Consider the following 22,673-nt stretch of genomic DNA (forward strand, 5'->3'; position numbering starts at 1 on the left):
ACTGTTTGTTGCTATGTCTCTATAGAAACCTGTATAGTTAGGCTAGTGATTTTTGGTGACAAGTCGGACAAGTCGTATCGGTTAAAAGTTTGGATTGTACACATTAAGAAAACAAAAAATGAGCCAGCGACAGGTGCTTCAAGGTATGACAACCATTTTCCTTTTTCAACGTTTTATTAGTAATTAAAAGGTGATGACTGATGTTGAGTTTTTTGTTTGACATATTCATGTCAAACATGATGATATTGGTTAAAATTCATTTCATTGCAAGGTGTTGAAAGTTATTGTTGGAAGAAAAGCTCTACACAATACATTAAAGAAACAATATCTAGCAATACCATCCAAGCCGTTAATGTATATAAATAATACATGAAAGAGGTTAATTCCTGCTGAATATGATATAAATTATAATTCTGAAATAAATTCATGAGGGATGCTGCATAGTTGATACACATGGCGTATAAATATTAAGAGTGTTTGGTTATATCAAAACATGGTCCAGCTATATTTGATTTCCATTCTAATATGCCTTCTTTTATGTATTCATGTAGAATGCACTTTTAAGCCGTCGGAAGTTTACAATGTGTATGCGCAGCAAGTTTGGGTGTGGCAAAGCAGGGTTGTGGGGACAGCAGCTGCCAAACATGTTCAGCTAAAAAAAAAGTTACCAATCATAACTCAATTTCTAAGACATTTTTAAACTATATACTTTTATCATATGAACCGCTCAAACGCAAGTGCTTGAAGCGCTATTTCATGGCATGTATAGTCCAAATAATTGTAAGTACTGAAGAGATGAATATTGTTATATTTTTTGACGGGTCAATATCCTAGACAACGTGAATTATCAGAACATAAAATAGGTCTACCTAAAGTCTCATTATTTAGACTAGTTTAAAGTATTGGTTGACATGATATCAACACATATTTAATGTGTTTTTGTAATATTTAATATGGGAGTTAACAAGTTCCATGGAATAACAGGAATGGGTAAGCAACTACTTTAGTGAGTCTTTCTACATAAAAACAATAAGTGATTAATGCCAAATAGGGAAAACAAATTACAAATGGGCCAAAGAAGCAACAAAGCTTAGCATCTAAGGATGTTTGGGCTTTTATTCTACATTTATCTACATGAAAAATACCTGTCTGAAAATAGATTCAGAATATAAATTTGAATTAAGTGTAAAGCTGCAAGAAGTATTATATTGGTTTGATTCTAAAAACTCCTTTGTAATAATAATAAATGGTGAACGAAGACTTATGAAATAATTAACCTTAGAGTCCCTACTAGGGCTCAAACCCAGGACCACATGTTTGGTAGGCTGACATTCAGATCACGTCACTAAATCGATAACCTAACAGCAAGGCTATTGGAAGTGGCCTATAAATCAACTATAACTACACTTCTCTCCTTTTACTTTTACAGAGCTGACCAGCTCTCCAGAATCATGCTGCATGCCCACCACATAGGTTTGTCAAACAATTCTGACACTATCAAATTATACCTGGGAGAGAAAATACCAAGGTCCCTACAGGAGCTCAAACCCCAGACATCTTGATCTTTATGCGGACACTCTATCCGCGTCGTAAAGGGTTAACAAAACAACAAGGCTGTTGAAAGTGGTCTATAGACATACTATCACTACACTTCGTAAATTCTCTCACTTTACCAGCTTTGCAGAATGACACTCCGTGTCCACAGCATGAGTCCGTCAAATTGGCGTCAAACAATTCTGACACCATTACAGTAAACCTGGGGGAGAAAATACCAAGGACCCTTCCAGGCATTGAACCCCTTACTATTGTTGGAATGGCTAAATGTAAACCTACTATCACTACACTTACGTCTGTTTATTTCTTAACGGTAACATTTTATTATGTCTTTCAATCTCGTCTCTCACTTTTGCTTGAATTCTTTTAATTAAGTGCTTGCCCCAAGTTTATATCTTTCACTTTTACTAAAATCCTAGTAGCAGGTGGCTGCTAAGCTAGTATTATGAGGTAGATAGATTTTAGTGCATGAGGGCAATGTATGTTGATCATTTATTTTTCAGTTTTTGAGCAGTACCAGAAAGCTCGGACCCAGTTTGTGCAGACTGTGGCAGAATTAGCTTCCAGACCACAGAACATTGAGACCCTCCAAAATGCAGGAGTTATGTCCTTGTTGCGTCCACTGTTGCTTGATATTGTACCAACAATTCAGCAGACAGCCGCCCTTGCTCTTGGTCGCCTAGCAAACTACAATGATGATCTTGCAGAGGCTGTTGTAAAGGGAGACATCCTACCACAGCTTGTCTATTCTCTTGCTGAACAGAATGTAAGTTTCATGTATCTTTTGATAAAGACTGAAACTTCACGCAACATCCCACTCATCCATTGTCCTGGCATTCTTAACCGTGACCGCAAGAACAGTTGTTTGAAATTAATGTAAATCATGGCCATATTTGACTTAGAGAATTTGTTTGAAGTTTTTACATTTCCACTGTAACATTTTAATTTGTAATAGATTGTTACAGTAATAAAACAACTCAGGCAAGCTGTATATGACTCTTGTTAGACTTTGAAGTTGTCAGATAATCAAGCGTGTTGTCTTATGAACAGCTATCATTGTTTATTGGTCAGGTACAAAGCAATTTAACTGCTTGCTGTGCACAGCTAGGGCTTATTTGTCATACTATGATTTAGATCTTTTTTAAGAATATTGAAAACAATTTCAGAATGAATGCTGTTTTGTCATGTTTACAATGATGAATCAAAATTCATTTATTTGAATGGTTTATTGCTAGCTTAAATCTTTTTTCTGCTTGATTTACATGCTTATGCTTGTATTTACCTGACCTGTGAGTCAATTTTATTTTGCAGAGATTTTACAAGAAAGCTGCTGCTTTTGTTCTGCGTGCTGTAGCCAAGCACTCTCCACAGCTTGCTCAGTCCGTGGTTGACTGTGGAGCCTTAGATGCCCTTGTCATTTGCCTTGAGGAGTTTGATCCTGGTGTCAAGGAGGCTGCAGCCTGGGCACTTGGTTACATAGCCAGACACAATGCTGGTAAGTGTGGTTATTAAATTACTATACCTGTTCTAAACATCTGTTGCTATACAGAGACAGTAATAGAGATCTTTACTTTTGATAAATATTTCTGAGAATATTTGTCATTCATTGATACAGATAATGATATAAAACAATATCTTGAATGCAACATTTAAATATATATACACTGATACACATTGAAATTGTAATTTTTGTGTATCAAGGGAGGAAACTGTGTTAGGTATAATTACATGTACATTAAGGGAAGTAACTATCAGTTCCTATACTCATGCCATGTGCATGAAGGGAAGTAACTTTGCAGGCCATGTTACATGTGCATTAGGGGAGATAATTTTTAAATTCTGTTAATGCCAAAATCTGGGGTGAGCTTGCGAGAAAACCAATGATTTAGTGGTGATGGCTATTTATAAATTCTAAAAAGCAGAGACAAGGAGTATGTGCACATTATTTTCTATGTTTTACAGAATTGGCCCAAGCTGTAGTTGATGCAGGAGCAGTACCATTGCTTGTATTGTGTATACAGGAACCAGAACTGTCCCTGAAACGTATCGCTGCCTCAGCTCTCAGTGATATCAGCAAACATTCTCCAGAACTTGCGCAGACTGTTGTAGATGCTGGTGCTATTGCCCATCTTGCACAGATGATATTGAACCCCGATGCTAAACTCAAGGTATAAAGCATAAAAATCTGAAGTTTCTGAAATATGAAAAAGCAAATAAAGAAATGATAGTTGCGTGTCTGTACCTATTAAGTTTACAATATTAGCTTCTGCTATTGCTTTGGATTGTATGAAACATTTTAACTAAAATTCTGTTGAAAAATACATCAGTTGATTTAGAATATTGGCAGTTTCATATTGTACACATTTGTAAAACAGGATAATTTGTCAACGCTACTAATTAACATCTGCCTTGAAATTTCACTTTCCTTGGCAGATTCACTAATTCTTAAATTCATTTCATCTACCGGTAGTCAGATCGCATGTGGTCTATAATAACCTGTTGTATGTATTGCAGCGCCAGGTATTCTCAGCCCTGAGCCAGATCTCTAAGCACTCTGTTGACCTTGCCGAGATGGTGGTGGAGGCAGAAATATTCCCTGCAGTCCTCACTTGTCTCAAGGATCCCGATGAGTATGTGAAGAAAAATGTTGCTACATTGATCAGAGAGATTGCCAAACATACACCAGAGGTATGAGTCAGGAAACTTATATGAGTACATGTATATGCTTTAAATTACTATAGGGCTTTTTATGTGATTAATTACCAGTATTTAGTTTATGATTTAATGATATTTTGCTTAACCTTTACCCTGCTATATTTTTTAAATGGACTGGTTCATCATTCAATCTGGGCAGTACAATTTACTATTTGAAGGGGTGTTTAATGAAAATTAAACAGACGTGCAGGCTGATCTTGGTCTGCACTGGTCGCAAAGGCAGAATCACTTGCTGACAGCAGGCTAATTTAGGTTAATGATTATGCTGTTGTAGAACTTTACACGTTATCAAATTCAATCCCACAAATCCAAGGTCCAGCTCTTTTATAACCATATAAAGCTAAATAATGTATCCAGAGTAATTCATCATATGCCTAATATCAAGTGGGGAACTATCACAGTTCACTAATAGCTTATCAATATCAAATACAGCAAAACACAAATTGCTGAAGGTAACAGATTTTAAGCAAAATGCTCAAGTTGTCCAAATTTTCAAGCAACCCAGACTTAGAAGATGTGAGTGAAACAGCTGACAACCACAATAATTTGCTTGTCATGAGTGAAAGAGTGTGCTTAGCTATCTGAGGTCAAGTGAATATTGTTTCACTGCTACTAAAATTAGTGTAAAAAAGGATGAAAAATCTGATGTAAAAAACACAGGATGTGGGAACTTGTATTTTTCATAAAGAAACATTTAATTTTCATGAATCAATTTAGTTTTATTCTTAGAAATTTTTCATTTGAAAAAAATTTAATATCGGAATATGATATTTTGTTCACAGTTGTCTCAGCTGATTGTGAACGCAGGAGGTGTGGCTGCAGTGGTGGACTACGTTGGAGAGTCTAAGGGCAATGTAAGGTTACCAGGAATAATGATGTTAGGTTATGTGGCTGCACACAGTGAGAATCTCGCAATGGCAGTCATTGTGTCAAAGGTAAAAACAATTTTCTGTATGATCATTATTCATTAAATTCCTGTACAATACTGGTATTTTTTTATACTGCTCACTACTAGTCCAGATCGTTGTTTTAATTCAAACGAAAAAATTAAGTAAAGTCCTCTTTTAGGTTGAGTAAAAGCATTCTTTATATTTAATGTGTTTAAAAAAAACTAAAGTACATGTATCAACTGTTTTTATATGTCATGAACAGTTTTTAAAGGGATATTAATATCAAGATATATATGACATAGACAAAGATTTTGATGCTTATAGGCATTAATAGGTGGAAAAAATAAATACAACAATAAACAATGTTTGATTATTTCATGTCTTTGGTTGCCGAGTTCCTTCTGTCGGTTCTATTTCTTTACAGGTCTGTAAGCTGAGATGCATTTAACTTGCACAGGCTTTTTTTCTAAAATATTTCAAAACTACACTAAGTATTGGAAACAGAACTTTTACTTTATGCATTTACATGCTAATTTGGCAAATCTTCCACTGTTACATTTACACTGTGAATTTACAAATATTTCATTGATTTTAGGGAGTTGTACAGCTAGCTATAGCACTATCAGAAGAACCTGAGGACCATATACAGGCTGCTGCAGCGTGGGCGCTTGGTCAGATAGGACGACATACACCAGAGCATGCCAAGGCTGTAGCTGTGGCTAATGTATTACCAAAATTACTGCAATGTTACCTCAGAGCTGACGCCTCAGAAGATCTTCAGACAAAGGTTTGATAAAAAATTTATTATTTTTCTTCAAATCTAGACAGTCACTTATACTGTAAGGAACAAGTTCTTGACTACTGTAAAAACAATAAAATTTTGCAGGGATTAAATTTCATGGTTTTGGCTAAAATGTTTATTTCATGGGAATTTAATTTTGATTTCAAATTTAAAGATAAAATGAATAGATATTTTCTATATTCATAGCGATTTAATTTCTTCCTAAATTGATGCAACCATGAAATTGACGAAAATTAATTCTCCATCACTATATTAATGATTGCTCCATATTACAGTGTATTAACTTGCTCAAAGAGTTTGTCATAAGTTTATATTAGAGCATAACTGTTTTAATATTTCCTAGGGAAGGGTATTTCACTTTAGACTAGATTGAGAAATAAACTTTGTGTAATATCCAGTATTATCTCAGTTTTACCTTAATGAAGCTAATTCTTATCGATGAATATTCTAAAAAAACATTCTCTCTTTTTTTCTTTCCCTTTTCAAGATCTTGAACATTTTTCTTACAGCAGTGATGAATGTATAAATTGTCAAACATACAGATGAAATAATCCCATATTCATCTTTCAGAGTAAGAAAGCCCTCAAAAACATTCTACAGAAATGTGTCCACCTGCCAGCCCTTGAACCTCTCCTACATGACGCTCCACCAAATATACTCAAACACGTTGTCGGCCAATTCAGCAAAGTCCTGCCACACGACTCCAAAGCCCGCAGATTATTCGTTACGAGTGCCGGTTTGAAAAAGATTCAAGAAATTAAAGCAGAACCAGGATCAGCACTAGCCGAATATATCAACACAATAAATAACTGTTATCCAGAAGAAATTGTCAAGTAAGTTGAAATTCATTGGCTTTTCTGATATCTCTTGTCTGAATATTACACTCTGGATAAATTTAACATTTAGATATTCTCACCATGTCACCAATGGTTCAGCCTATAAAGATTCATTAATGATTTATTTGTGGAAGATGTCTGCCTGGCTTTCTGAAGGTTGGTGGCTATCTAAGGCTGAGAAATGACGATATTTGACATTTGAACAGCTATATTGTCTTTGCCATTTTCAGTAACATCTTTGGTTAGACTAGCTTCTAGACTATGATATATCATTTTTTTAAATATAGTTTTAAAGTTCGGAATTTAGCCAGTCTAAATCCACTATTACAATCAGTTCTCTGAGAAAATCTCTAAAGTAGACGGAGTAGATTGGCATTTGTCACTATTACATAAAATAAAAGAAAAAATCCAAAAATATGAACTTTTGTGACAAATTCTTTATTATCTGTGCAGTGGCTAGTCTAATGTTTGGTTTAATAATATATCTCAGTTGAAAGATTATTTTCTTGTCACTGTTTATAAAAATTTTCCTTAAAAATGATGTGACAAAAGCTTTCAAAAACTGACAGAAAGAATATAGAATTGATGCCGGATTCTTTGTTTGAAATCTGCTTTTAACAAGCTAAGTTTAAGAACATTTATGAAATTTAAGTCTTCTAGAGAGATTTTTTCCATGTATTGATTGTCACATTCAGCTTAACATTCCTGGGTTTTCTGTGAATGATGTAGAAAGTTCTTCACAACTTTATGTCAGTGCTTCAGGATGACTTGATTAAAAAACTCACATGATAAAATGTTCAGATAAGTTGATTCATACATGCATTAATTTATGCTTCCATGTTATGGAGACACATTATATTGGCAGTAATTTAACCTGCATTTTTTTCTCTCTATTTTCAGATACTATTCCCCAGGCTACTCCGATGCTTTGTTAGAGAGAGTAGAACAGTACAACCCAAGAGCCTAAGTCAAGTTAACGCACCAATCTCATCATACATTCATTCTTGCATTTACATTATATATCATTGACATTGTTATTGAGACATTTTCGATATTCTTAAAAATGTAAGAAAAGTAAATTTTTATATTGGGCAAACATTTATGTGTTGAATATTATTTTGGGAGCAAAGTTTGAGCGGTTGTGTGGAATATATGTGTTACCGGTAACGTATAAATGGATTTTATTCTCTACTATACCTGTGCTCAATTATCGTGTATTATTGAGCCATGCCATGGGAAAACCAACATAGTGGCTTTGCGACCAGCATGGATCCAGACCAGCCTGCGCATCCGCGCAGTCTGGTCAGGATCCATGCTGTTCGCTAACAGTTTCTCCAATTCCAATAGGCTTTAAAAGCGAACAGCATGGAACCTGACCAGACTGCGCGGATGCGCAGGCTGGTCTGGATCCATGCTGGTCGCATACCCACTATGTTGGTTTTCCCATGGCACGGCTCATATTTTTATGATTTATTAGTATAATCTGTTAGTTATAAAATTATGTGGAGCAGTGACTACAGTGGCCATCCAAATTGAAAAAATTAATTTGATTTATACACAGTCACATAAATGTTGTTAAGCAAATGAAAAATAGTGTTTTGAGTGTTTTCATTTTTGGGGGGGATTGGGAGGGATTGTTTATTTTTAACAAAGTACTGTAGAGGATCAGACTTTTGACACAAAGATTGTGAAATTACAGAGCAGAAAATCTTGATATTGCCAGAAACAGTGACTGTTTGTGTTCATTACATATTTTTACATTTTAGAAGGAACAAAAGAAATGTGCAAACACATGTATATAGCAATGGTTAAAATAACTGTGATAGACTTTCAATGTTTTTTTTGTGTTTATTTATTCGATTGTGCTACTTCAAAGAGCAGATAACTGCCAGTAAACAATGATACATGTGCATTTTATCATGTGAAGATGATAAACTAACATTAAATGAAATGCGGATATTAAAGGAAATACTGCAATTTATAAAGAAAAAAATACTAGTAGTAAAAATGATTAAAATTTTGATCTATAAAATGCTGCATTGATTTACCTTTCTAGCTATTTAACATCAAGAAATATTCCAAAACGTGACCTTTATGCAGCAAGAATTGTTGAAATATTAAATAAAATTGAAACAAAACAGCAAATCGTTTATTTTGATTTTATCAGTTTCATTACTGCCAAGTTTCCCGCCTTTTAAAAGAACATTGCACAATAATACATTTACCAACAACGGCCTTGTACTGTCACCTGGTACCGGCGCTCCCAAGTACAGGTGGCACTCACACATACAGCGCTCGATAAGCGATTTTGGAGGAGCGGTGGTGTAAGTATTTCTTATTGTATCTCCGGTAATTCAAAAATTTTTGTAAAATGAAAGATATCTGCGCCCTGGTGAATAATTGATGACTATGTTCTGTGAGTGTCACAACATTTCATCTTGAAATAAACAAACTACGGCGAGTTAAACGTGAACGTTTGACTCAAAAATGTCGAATGTCAAAAAAACACGTAAAATACTCAGTAAATACACCAAATGTATTCATTTTTGATACAGTATCGTATAGTCATATCTTCCTACAATAACCAGTTCCAATTCCAAGACTTAATTTGTTATATTTAAAGAATGACTCGTGTTTAAAGATGGTATGGGGTTTCAAAACGGCACTCACATGGCACAGGTGTGTATTTTTTTGACGCTCACCAAGTACAGCTAGAGAAGGTCTTCAGAAATGTGGAGAAATCGTCAGCTCTAAGGCAACTACAACAGAAAAGAGATGAATCGGACTGGTTAGTTATGTGTGGTAGAGATAACACCACCAAGAAGAGTCTGATGTTGGATTAAACAGTAGTTAATGGAACTAGTCATCACGTCTCATGTCTGCTATTAAATCGGAATGACTCACATCAATTCATGAGAGAGCCAAACAAGAACTCATTAATTGATAAATTCCTTGAATTAATAAGATATTAAAATATGAGCGTCTTTTGAACCTAACAGACATTTTAAAAAAAATTCTTTAATGGCTGATATATGCCATTCCGTCTTTCCGCTAATTTTGGGCGCCCTCACTAATTATCATGTTTTCAATCCACGCTCCCGCCCTTTCTTATTCCTAGTATTTTCTCTATGGAGAATCGCAGACTAAAAGTTTAGATTTAATATGTAAATCGTTGGGGGGAGTCGAGCGAAAACTGGCTGATCAGCGGGCTCCGAGCAAGGAGTTGAGGTTTGAAAGGCATAACATTGGTGGGCACCCGGGCACCCAGCCGCTTTACATCTTGAATCTCACTCAACGCCAGCACCACCCCCCCCCCCCCCCCCCCCCCCCCATCCCCCCATAATCGTGTTTTCCCTCCGTACACGTTATCGAATTTTTGCTCGCTAAACACTCCACGTTTAACTTTTCTTAATTCTCGTGTTTTCTCTCGACGGGGTCGCGTGGCGAACTGATGAAATGGTATAAATCAGCCACCGTAAAAATCTTCCATTTCTCTGTTATGAGTGTTTACTGAATCTTAAATCTAATAATACAAGTAAAATATTGTTCGTAAGAAGTTCAACATTTATTATACATTCAATGTAGGCGTATGGTAAGTTGTTAAAATAAGAAAAGAATAGAAAACTTGTCAGTCCGTTATAATGAGTTTTACTAACTCTGTAATCAAACATTTATTCCACACCCCAACAAAAAGTATCGATCTGGCTCTATATATATTGTGGGCCATTCCATGAGAAAACTGTATTAGTGACATGATATAACTGTTGTATAATTAGTAGTGTAAAATACTGAAAAATCGCTGTTTTTCTTATGTTGCTCCAGAAAATAGAAACTAATAATATATTGTAATTGTGACATCTAAGACAAATCATAATCTACCATAGTTTCATATAAATGTTGTTTCTGTTGTCATGGCAACGGAAATTCCAAAGCACCCATGCGTCATGAAAAATATTAGAGGTGTGTAGATAAAAGGCTTGTGATGAAACTAAAAATATACGGTTAAGTTATTTTTCAGTAAAATCGCTTTAAATGTTCCTAATATTCAAATTTATGATGTTAAGTAAGTGTTACGCATAATTTGTTCCGATAATGACTTGAAAAATACAGGGCATGCACAACGACGTCATACTGCTTCATGACGTTCTTAACGTCACGTCTCAAAATATCCCATGTTGACTAACTTAAAAACATTGTAGCTCTTAAGGTAGTGAAGATAATCACTTCAAATTTTCGGATTTGAAAGAAAAAAGAATGTTCTTTATGAATATGTTATTATCTCAATTTTTGAGTTTTTGTCACTAATACGGGTTTTCTCATGGAACGCCCCATTATATATATTTTCATACGGATGCTCATAGCATTATACTGGTACTCAAAACGTTGAGATTGACCTGAAATATTGTTTAGTAACGGCGTTTAACCAAACGCATACGCACGCACAAACGCACGCAAGCACACACATATCTTCTTGCAAAACCTTACCGTCCACTGATCCCACTGAGAATGTTTGAAGCACGTTTTTCATTTTTCAACGAAATCTTAGGACATATCAAATTTCAGCATTTATCAGTTTTCACCAAGCTTTTTTCATAAAAAATAATGTTAAAATATTGTCGCCGTAAGTTTTAACATAAAAAAGGTCGACTTCTAGAGTCAGTTTTTTAACGGTATAAAGATTTATGATCATATATACAGACACAACACTGAGAGTAAACAACAACAAGGTCTACATTTCTGAAGACTTTCTCTAGCTGTACTTGTTGAGCGCCAAAAAATTAACACCTGTGCCATGTGAGTGCCGTTTTGAAACCCCATACCATCTTTAAACACGAGTCATTCTTTAAATATAACAAATTAAGTCTTGAAATTTGAACTGGTTATTGTAGGAAGACATGACTATACGATACTGTATAAAAAATGAATACATTTGGAGTATTTACTGAGTATTTTACGTGTTTTTTTGACATTTGACATTTTTGAGTCAAACATTCACGTTTACCTCGCCGTATTTTGTTTATTTCAAGATGGAATGTTGTGACACTCACAAAACGTAGTCATCAATTATTCATCAGGGCGCAGATATCTTTCATTTTAAGAAAAGTTTTGAATTACCGGAGATACAATAAGAAATACTTAAACCACCGCTCCTCCAAAATCGCTTATCGAGCGCTGTATGTGTGAGTGCCACCTGTACTTGGGAGCGCCGGTACCAGGGTGTGTTGAAATAATGTAAAAACCTCAAAACTTGGCTTTAGCTCTTAGACTAATGGATTTAGCTGAGATTTTTATCATAGTACTGTCATTCAAAGGAACATGTAAATTCATTTGCTCATGACCTGTCTATCAATATCTGGTAGACAGTTTAGATTCTGGTCAATAACTAGAGAATGCTTAGTCTCATAATTGCCGAACTTCATAGGGTGAATGCCTGTAGTCAGTAGATGACCCTGTCTTTTTAGGGGCTGTGGGGGGTAGTAGACCAAAGGTCAAAGTCACGATGACATTGTGTCTGAAAACGGTTTCCGTTGAATAAGTAAAGAAGACTTTGGCCTACAGTCGTTTTGCTTCATAGAATGTTTGTCGTAGGTCAGTAGATAAGGAATCATAAGGCCAAAGTTGCAGTGAACTTGAAATTGAATGAATGGGTTGGGTTTTACGGCGAATCGACACAAAAGGTCAGATATCGCCGATAACTTGAAACTGAAAAATATTTCAGCTCAATATGTAAAGAACACTTCGGCATACAGTCGACTTCGTAAGATGAAGGTTAAGATCAGAGTGACCTAAACCTGAAACCGAAAACGGTGTCCAGTCAATACCTGGATGATGCGTGCCTCTGGTCGGTAGAAGACTCCTTGTTTTGGGTTGAGTTCATCAAGTGTTTATGTAACTGATTTACGAGTACACGCGATGATTACAGTGATGTATTTCATATGTATAACTTTATATGTTAGTACAAAATTTAGTTTATATAACGAATATCATTTAACATAACGCGACATGTGATAAAACTCTGGCATTAATTTAGCACTTATATAGTACCCAGAGTTTGTTTAATCGTCCATAAAAAGCAAAATTAAACAAACCCCAAGATCCGATCTTATTATCATATACGTGTACTTCTAAACTCAAATTATGACTTTTTTCACGAAATTTACATTGTACTAATCAAAAAATTACATTAACAGTCAAATCAATAACTTATAAAACAGCTAATTAAAGAGACTTTTTTCAAATTAAAAAAAAAGTTGCAAAACAAACGCTGTAAATCTGTAAATAAAAATGTGAATCAAATAGGATACAGACGTGTTAAACCACAGGAAACAAACCTCTGTTAAGATTAACCAAGGATACTGTTGTTTTTTGTTCAGGCCCTTAACAGTCTCGAGTGGAAAGTTTATCCAATTAAGATCAACAGGAAGTAGACTCTACTGCTGGAGATTAATTGTAACATTTGTATTCAATTATAGTTGCTTGCTTTCATATTTTGTTACAAGTAGGAAGAAGTTGTGAAAAAATCGTACATACTTCAATATATTTAGCTATACAACAATATATCAAAATCGGGGCAGGAACATTCTTTCACCTAAAGGATTTCGCTTCTTTTAGAAAGTCAGAAAATATGAGGATTTATATTTTCATCGCTTGTCTTGTTGTCACAAATGGACACATTGTGAACAGAGTTTCCATAAAGAGACTTCAAAATCAAGTAAAAGACTTGCAGTCTGAGCAAGATGAAATTTTTGTTATGTTAGACGCTCTCGAAACCAACCTGACGGCCCAGATATCTCAAGTCAAAGCTAAATCATATGGAGGGGAGCCTGGCGTATCTACTGGCAAACAAGTAATAGAAATTGGGTCAAATTTCGAAGATAGACTTACGGAAATGGAAGGAAAAATAGAAGCGCTGAAGAACTATCTAATGGGAGAGAAGAAAGGCGATATTCAGCTAAGGAAAAGATCGGAAGAAGTTATTGAAGAGATGAATGGGAAAGTAAAAGAGACCGAAGCTGTGATTGGGGCATTGAAGATTGATGTCATGAACGCATTGACTGATTTTGAGGACAAGATATTTGAAGTTAACCAAACGGCTAATGTGAAAATAAATGCAAATGGCGCGATTCTATACGGCGGAATCGGGAGTGCTTGTACTTCCAGAGGCGGAGAATGTCTAAATGCTGACAGCGAGTGTCGTGATGGTCGTTGTCAATGCTTGCTTGGACTCAGTTACGACGTACAAGCTCGATCTTGCGTAGATAGCTGCAAAGCCTACGGCGAAACGTACCAAAGCGTCAGCAAAAAAATCATCCGTGGATTTAACGACGAAACTGTTGAGAACATTTCGCTGGCTGAATGTAAGAGAAGGTGTGTCGAGGAGGCAACATTCCTGTGTCGATCATTTGATTATTTCCCGCAGTGGCGTACATGCTACATGTCAGCGAGTGTGAATACAGATGTTCCTGACGATGCATGGGAATACAATTCTGAAGGTTACCACTTCCAAAGGGACTGTCAATAAGTATACGTCCGATTCGACAAAAAGCTGATAGCCGGTCCAAAAGATATGTTACATGTATATACATTCTATAGAGACTTTCGGCTCACAAGTGCAGTACAGTTGCAGTGCTATTATAATAAAACGTCTAGCTGGAATAATAATTGTTCATGTGACTTTTGGATTAACTCGACTGTATCTTACCTTTCTATAAGCACAAAATAAGTTTCATACTTCCAAACACCATTACTTGGAACTTGAAAATCAAACCCGAAAGTTCAACGTGGATTAGTTTTGTGATAATTTTTTAAAGAAATACTTTCAAATAACATTCTGTAAATATGTGTTTAATCTATTGCAAACATTGAAAGAAAAAAATAATATAATGCACTTGGAAAAGAATTTCTTTTTTTTTAGCCTTGTAAAAAAAAAGGATAATAAACGCGACCACAATTAAGTTGGTAAACAGTTGGTAGCTGAAAAAATGTTATAACCTGTTACATATTAGCTGCCAGCTGACTAATCAAAATTTATTGGCAAGTTCAATTACCGATTAAACTCAAATTAAAATATAGTTTCGCAAACGTTATCAAGTTTGAGGTATATGTCCATCAGTTTTCATTTCACACGAATAACTAACTATAGTTGGTCATTCAAAAATTGTTCATAATGCCTATTTTATTCATTTACAAATGTCAACATGTTTAAATATGCTCAATATAACCGATTAAAACAATTGAACAGTAACTGCATTTCTTTCATAAATTACTAAGAAACCCGCTTCCAGTTTGTTATTTAAACTTAGAAGAAAGTATACCGCTGTTCAATGATAAAATCAATCGATCAAAAACATTTGATTTGTTCTAAAATATTAATCTGCAGTACTTATAATATTAAGAGCACTTTTTGCAAAGATCAGGGAAGCGACTTGCGAATTCGCATGAAAGATCCACTGACTACCTGTTGGTAGGCAGTAGGTTATTCGACATTTTTCAGAAAATCTACTTTTCAGGTGCAAAATACAGAATTACGCACTAAATTATAGGCCTATGTAACCATGCTAAATGTAGCAGATCAAAAGTATTTTACATCTTCATTCCGAAACAATTTTTACTTTAATATCGTAAAGTGTAGCCAGGTCTACATAGAATGTTGATCTACGACTGCATAGCCAGGTCTACATAAAATGTGGATCTACGACTGCGTAGCCAGGTCTACATTGAATGTTGATCTACGATTGCATAGCCGGGTCTACATGGAATGTTGATCTATGACTGCGTAGCCAGGTCTACATGGAATGTTGATCTATGACTGCGTAGCCGGGTCTACATGGAATGTTGATCTACGATTGCATAGCCAGGTCTACATGGAATGTTGATCTACGACTGCGTAGCCAGGTCTACATGGAAAGTTGATGTACGATTGCATAGCCGAGACTACATTGAATGTTGATCTACGATTGCATAGCCGGGTCTACATGGAATGTTGATCTATGACTGCGTAGCCAGGTCTACATGGAATGTTGATCTATAATTGCATAGCCGGGTCTACATGGAATGTTGATCTACGACTTTATAGCCGGATCCACATGCATTGTTGATCTACGACTTTATAGCCGGGTCTACATGGAATGTTGATCTACGACTGCGTAGCCAGGTCTATATTGAACGTTGATCTACGATTGTATGACCGGGTCTACATGGAATGTTGATCTACGACTTCATAGCCGGGTCTACATGGAATGTTGTTCTATGACTTCATAGCCAGGTCTACAGAGAATGTTGATCTACGATTGCATGGTTAGGTCTACATAGCCGGGAATGTTGATCTAAGACTGCATACCCAGGTCTACATAGAATGTTGATCTACGATTGCACAGCCGGATCTACATAGAATGTTGATCTACGACTTTATAGCCGGGTCACATGGAATGTTGATCTACGACTGCGTAGCCAGGTCTACATTGAATGTTGATATACGATTGTATTGCCGGGTCTACATGGAATGTTGATCTACGACTTCATAGCCGGGTCTACATGGAAAGTTGATCTACGACTTTAAAGCCAGGTCTACAGAGAATGTTGATCTACGAGTGCATAGATGGGTCTACATAGAATGTAAATCTACGACTTCATAGCCGGGTCTACATGGAATGTTGATCTACGACTTTATACCCAGGTCTACATAGAATGTTGATCTACGATTGCATAGCCGGGTCTACATGGAATGTTGATCTACGATTGCATAGCCGGGTCTACATGGAATGTTGATCTACGATTGCATAGCCGGGTCTACATTGAGTGTTGATCTACGATTGCATAGCCGGGTCTATATTGAGTGTTGATCCACGATTGCACGGCCGGGTCTACATGGAATGTTGATCTACGATTGCACGGCCGGGTCTACATGGAATGTGATATACGACTGCATAGCCGGGTCTACATTTACGATTGCGATTTACGACGGCCATCTGCGTCCCCGAGACCATTAAATTTGTCGGGGAAGTTCGGCAAGCTGGGTTGAAGGAGAACAGTCTCATCTTTATATACCTACTTTCTCCGACAACAAACTCCATGCCCAGTGGGACGGAGCCTCGAAGAGACCCCACCCGCCACAAGTTTGTTTGTTTGTTTGTTTTCGGTTTAACGCCGTTTTTCAACAGTATTTCAGTCATGTAACGGCGGGCAGTTAACCTTACCAGTGTTCCTGGATTCTGTACCAGTACAAACCTGTTCTCCGCAAGTAACTGCCAACTTCCACACATGAATCAGAGGTGGAGGACTAATGATATCAGACACAATGTCGTCTATCAAATAGTCACGGAGAACATACGCCCCACCCGAGGATCGATCTCGCGACCCCGAGATCCGTAGACCAACGCTCTTACCTATTGAGCTAAGCGGGCGGGCTGCCGCCACAAGTTGCCCGCGAAACGTCCTCTAGATCTTCACGTGCCAGTAGTCTCTCATCAAGCGGTGCCGAATGAGAAAAGTCCAGTTATATGAGAGCTCCTTATTTGATACTAATTTAAGTCATTTTCTTATGCGAACAGTATTCCCCTATTTTGAGGGCATACAATATCTAAATCTTGGAAAACACCGCTCACATAGTTAAAAGATTTTATAACAGTAACATACCTAATGTTTAAAAAGATTTTTTAGAATTTTATTTATTTGCAGCTCCCTAATATTAAGGCCTTGTCTAATTATCATCAATATGCCGCTTTGGATTCAGTATAATCGCAAACGTTTTTTTTTACTACAGCCTTTCACGTAGTTGTTTAATTTCCGGGTCCTATTTTTTTTAAAGTTTCATGGCTTGTAATTCATTTCATTTTCGCAATTTTCTATTCCTAATCCGACCTCTGAAAAAAGGAATAGGGAACCACACCGAAGCTTTTCCTTATTCTGTACTAGCCATTTCGACCTTACATGTTTATCTCCATTCTCGTTATATTCCCGTGACAAAAATAGCAGACCTCTGGTATGCCGGAATGGTTTATCTTACGACTTTAAAAGCTTTGAAGCGGGAATAAGGATTTTATATTGTTTTGTTTTCTTTATTTTAAAATGAACAAGGAATAAGGGACCAACTTACTTAAATTCATTTTGATATCCGAACGACGTTTGGAAGAAAAGTATTCAGATTTACTCTGATTGCCGATAAGATTCACATTTATAAACAAGCTGTTCGGTGGATTTTTATAAAGAAAATATAAATACACAAGTATATACGCGCGGAACAAAACAAAAACGATATGTTTAGAAGATATATGCACAGTATATAGTCCTTAGCTTTTCGGAAATATTAACACCGCAAACTCACTCATTTTCTTCGTTTTACTTGATAAATTTTAAAACACGTTATTTTTACGTTTTAGAAGTTTCATAATAAAGGGAGACAAAAAAATTCACATCGCGTTAGATATTATGTTAAAACTACATTTTAAAATTGATTTTTTTCCTGATTTTATTATATCAATTAGTAAAAAAAGATTGTTTGAAATCTAAAGAAAAAATATTAGGTTTAATAGCCTCTGTAGAAAATAGGTTATTAAATCTATACAAAAATACTTGTACTTAAACCTGATACTTTGGGTCTATAATTAATTAATGAGGATTTAAGAAAACAAAACACAATGAATTTCGAACCACGGCCCGAAACAATCAATTTATTATCGCCACGGCCTTGTCCTTTGGCCTACTGGTCACAAACATATAAAGATCATCTGACGACCACATGTAACCATTCTGTAAAGTTTGATGACTGTAAGACAAAGCCTTCTTCAATTCTCGAGTGGAAACCGATTTTAAGGTCTATGTCACCACGATTTTGACCTTTGATCTACTTCTTTCCAGAACAAAAGGGATCATCTACTGACCGCAGGCAATCATCCTATGAAGTTGACGACCGTATTTCAAAGCGTTCTTCAGTTATTGATCACGATCTTGACCTTTAGCAACCCACCTCAAATTCAAAGTCTGCCGCACATCCTGCCGGCCTACCAAGTTTAAGGTTCCTGTGCCAAAGCTTTCTTCAGTTATCGGGGCGGACATTCAGACGGACGATCCGATTTCTATTACTATTGATTAACGTCCCGCTCCTTGGTTGAGGACATAAAAACAAATGTTCTTGCAGTAAATTCTTGAACAGACAAAATATAAATAAGTAAATTTATGTTCCCTTATGAAATAAATTGTTTTAATTTTGGTGGGTATCGTCTTGTCTAACATAACGCCTCACTGCTAAACCGCACCTGTATTTGTATTTATAGTCGTATCAGTTCAAATACTAGTCTGACAAGTTTTAATCCCACGGGATTTTCATGGGCACATTCTTTATCGGAAATCCGTAGAGGACAGATCGTTTACAAAAATTTAAAGAAGATTACGACGGAAAACTGCAGCGCTACTGTATTGAGATGAGTATACATTATATATTTTCTTTATATGCCTGCGCTTATAATTTTGATTGCTGAACTTTCTGTTTATACGGCATTTGAATATATCCTTTGGAAAGTAATGGGAGACACGTGTTCATCGTACAATCAGCAAGATATTGGTTATTTGGTTTTATTCAATCACTGACTGAATCAGTCTGAAGTGAATTTTAGTTATAAAAAATAAATAAACCGATAAATCAATAAATAAAATTAACAGACATAGTGAGCTGACAAACACTCACAGGTAAAACATGGGTGTGGTCGAGCGTTTTTTTTGTTTGCATGTACATGCGCAAAAATGCAGTACGTTAGTTCCTGTACATTATTCTCGGTCATTATTATTTATGGACTTTAATCATATGTACAATATGCATGTACTGGTTTCACCCAGGTGTATTGAGGTTTATGCATTTCTAACGTACATTGTTGCGGAAATATTTTGTAACATGATTTAGTATCGCTGGGATTAATCAAAGAATTTTGCTTTGTAGCCTAATATAGTTTCAAAAAAAAAAAATTACAAACTATTATGTCATTAAATCAAATAGAAATATACATTTGGTTGTTTCTTACCAATTGTCAAAATTATACTTTAAATATCTTGCTTCAAATAATAAAAAGCATGCTGCATAGTCTAGTTGCAGCTTCACAGATCCGATGAGAAAGGAGCGACATACAATTAATTGGTTCCATGCCGTTTTCAACAGTATTTCAGTCAGATGGTTGAAGTGTTCGTAGAGACTGCACATAGGAAAATTGGTATGTAATAAGGTAATGTAAGCTTACGCTTTTTACGTGTTCAGGAACGAAATTGGCTATATTAACTTGATTAGCTATACTAGCAAGAGAGCGTTCCAGTTGGGTTCGTACCATGGCATGAAACATTAACAGCTGACAAGAAAGATACGTGTATATTGGATGTTTTCATAATGTAACATATTGGTTAGCTGCTGTTTGTTAGATATCGAAAGAAATGTTAGATATGTTTTCATTTTATACATCAGCAGGGTAACCTAGATCTCAACTGTTGTAATGTATAACAGTAAATGGTAAGTGATGCTTATGAAAATTAATAACATACTGTCACAATTCTAAGTCGTAGAAATATTTCTTAAAGCAAGAAAGCGTCATGTTTAAATCAAATAATGCACGGATTTATAGATATATTATTAATTCATTGTAATGAAATTACAAAGCTCTTTCAGAACTGTTAAACAATATAATGCGGACTTGTTCGAAGTAAGGTAATTAAGATGTGCTTTTCATACTTAAGTCTGGTTACTGTTTCTGAGAGTATTTTACATAAGAATAAAATCCAGGAAATAACGAAACTTATGGAGAATGGTGCTATAGAAATAAAAACATTCTGAGCTAAATGGAATAAGCCACAATAGCTATACTTGGGAGTGCCACGAGTGATTTCCCATGAATCAAGTTAATCGAACCGAATCTGCTAATACTTTGCATGGTTCCGTTCTGCAAAAGATTATCATATACAAGGACATATATAAATTAATACAGATTATTGTTATATTTTGAACAATATTCAGCTTTAAATGTATTTCTTAATGACTAAAATATGGATTTGTGTTATCAGTTTTGTTACACGCTAATGAAATGCATACACATTATTTTTAGACGCAATTCTAGCCTGTACGCTTTGATGCGGATAATCCATTACGTCAGCAACTGTAACACCAGCATTAACACGGTCAATCTCTGGTATAAGGGGCTGCAGAAAACTAATGTCGTCAACCGGCTATTCTCCTAATGTCTTTAAACACTTTAGCTATAGGAGCGGCGTGGCATGGTCGGGATCGGCAGCTATCGGGGCACCTTGTGTTGAAAGGTAACTGCTGTACCTGGTTAATTTTATTAGATCCGATTTATCTAGGTCCGTTGCCTGCATGTAAAAGAATAAGTTATAAAAATGCATTGATACGGAAAGCGAAATAATCAAGAAATATCGAAAATAGGTGTAAAACCGAATTGAATCAATTATGAGAATAATGTTAATAATAATAATAATAATTATAATAACAATAATGATATGAATAATAATTTCAATAATATGAATGCAAAGAAGACGTCACAGGAAACTGTTCAAGCATATGCTGTTTATGACGTAACAAGTCAGTGGCAGTAAGACGTCTTATGGCTATTGGTTTCCTATTCGTCCGCCCGTCCGTCCGTTCGTCTGATGTTCGTTCAAAATAAATAGATAATACATTTTGACTGAAACCTCAGCAAAAGGTTTCATGATGACCCTGGCTTATAGTAATCGAACTATTGTATAATATGTACATGTACCTGAATGGCATTGTACCATTTAAAGATATACAATATGTAAAATATGCAGCGAGTTTCATAGATTTTGATACATCTTAAAAATTAAGGTACATAGCAAAAGGTAATTTCTAGCTCTAGACTTTAACTGTTTGTCAATGACCTGCTTATGGAAGCGTATATCGTACATCCTGCTGGCGTGTTCATGTAGGGAAAACATGTTATGGTATGTCGACATGCTTCAATACAACACATCATGTCGACATAATTAACATCTCTTGTCTATATAATATTTCAGTATCGCGACTTAAAGTTTTGCGGCATGCTAATATGTTCTTACCTTCGCTACATATATTATTCCGACATTTTCATAATAAGGATATGTCGACATACATTAACACGTCTTCGCGGTTTATATTTTCCCTAATTATATATATCATCCTAGTATTCCGACATACATTTTGATAACTTAACAACTTAAACCATTGCGGAAAAATGTCAGAATCATTGTTTTGGTATACAGTAATTGAACCGTCCGTCCATTTTTCAATCCGTCTATCTGTCCGTCCGTCACCACTTTGCTTGTCCAGAGCATAACTTAAGAAACTATTCAAGGGATTGACTTCAAACTTTGAATATAGGTAGATGTCGACAAAAAAGGAGTACAATGTCCAGTAACCGTAACTTCAGCTTAGTATTTTTGAGTTATTCCCCTTTCTTATTTTTACTTACGCTTTGCTTGTCCGTAGCATAACTCATAAACTATGCAAGAGATTGGCTTCAAACTTGGAATATAAATAGATGGCAACAAGGAGGAGTGCAATACCTAGAAACCATTACTCCAGCTTTAGTAAATTTTTAGTTATTCCCCTTTCTCATTTTTTCTTTCACTTTGCTTGTCCGGAGCTTAACTTAAAAACTATGCAAGGGATTAACTTCAACCTTGGAATATAGGTAGATGGCGACAAGAAAGGGTGAAGTATCCATCATTGCTTTGGTATACAGTAACTGAACCGTCCGTCCGTTTTTCAGTCCGTCTATCTGTCCGTCCGTCACCACTTTGCTTGTCCAGAGCATAACTTAAAATACCTATTCATGGGATTGACTTCAAACTTTGAATATAGGTAGATGTCGACAAAAAAGGAGTACA

The 22,673-nt window shown here is 35.7% G+C and overlaps 1 protein-coding gene across 1 annotated transcript; it reads left to right on the forward strand.

Moving 5' to 3' along the window:
- Positions 1-7: 7 nt before the first annotated feature.
- On the forward strand, positions 8-7,896 carry LOC123531891 (sperm-associated antigen 6). The gene is made up of 9 exons (XM_053517052.1): positions 8-143; positions 2,058-2,320; positions 2,866-3,049; positions 3,517-3,722; positions 4,069-4,242; positions 5,052-5,204; positions 5,755-5,946; positions 6,532-6,794; positions 7,698-7,896. Exons 1-9 carry the CDS (start codon positions 119-121, stop codon positions 7,762-7,764), a joined length of 1,527 nt encoding a protein of 508 aa, XP_053373027.1. The 5' UTR covers positions 8-118; the 3' UTR covers positions 7,765-7,896.
- The last annotated feature ends 14,777 nt before the right edge of the window (positions 7,897-22,673 follow it).

This window comes from Mercenaria mercenaria, chromosome 11 (assembly GCF_021730395.1).
Source record: "Mercenaria mercenaria strain notata chromosome 11, MADL_Memer_1, whole genome shotgun sequence".
In the NCBI taxonomy this organism is placed as follows: Eukaryota; Metazoa; Mollusca; class Bivalvia; order Venerida; family Veneridae; genus Mercenaria; species Mercenaria mercenaria.

Coding starts and splice junctions, on each gene's coding strand:
- LOC123531891 (XM_053517052.1), top strand. CDS start 119: ATGAGCCAGCGACAGGTGCTTCAAG. Junction 144..2,057: donor CCAGCGACAGGTGCTTCAAG/GTATGACAACCA, acceptor TTTATTTTTCAG/TTTTTGAGCAGTACCAGAAA. Junction 5,205..5,754: donor TGGCAGTCATTGTGTCAAAG/GTAAAAACAATT, acceptor CATTGATTTTAG/GGAGTTGTACAGCTAGCTAT.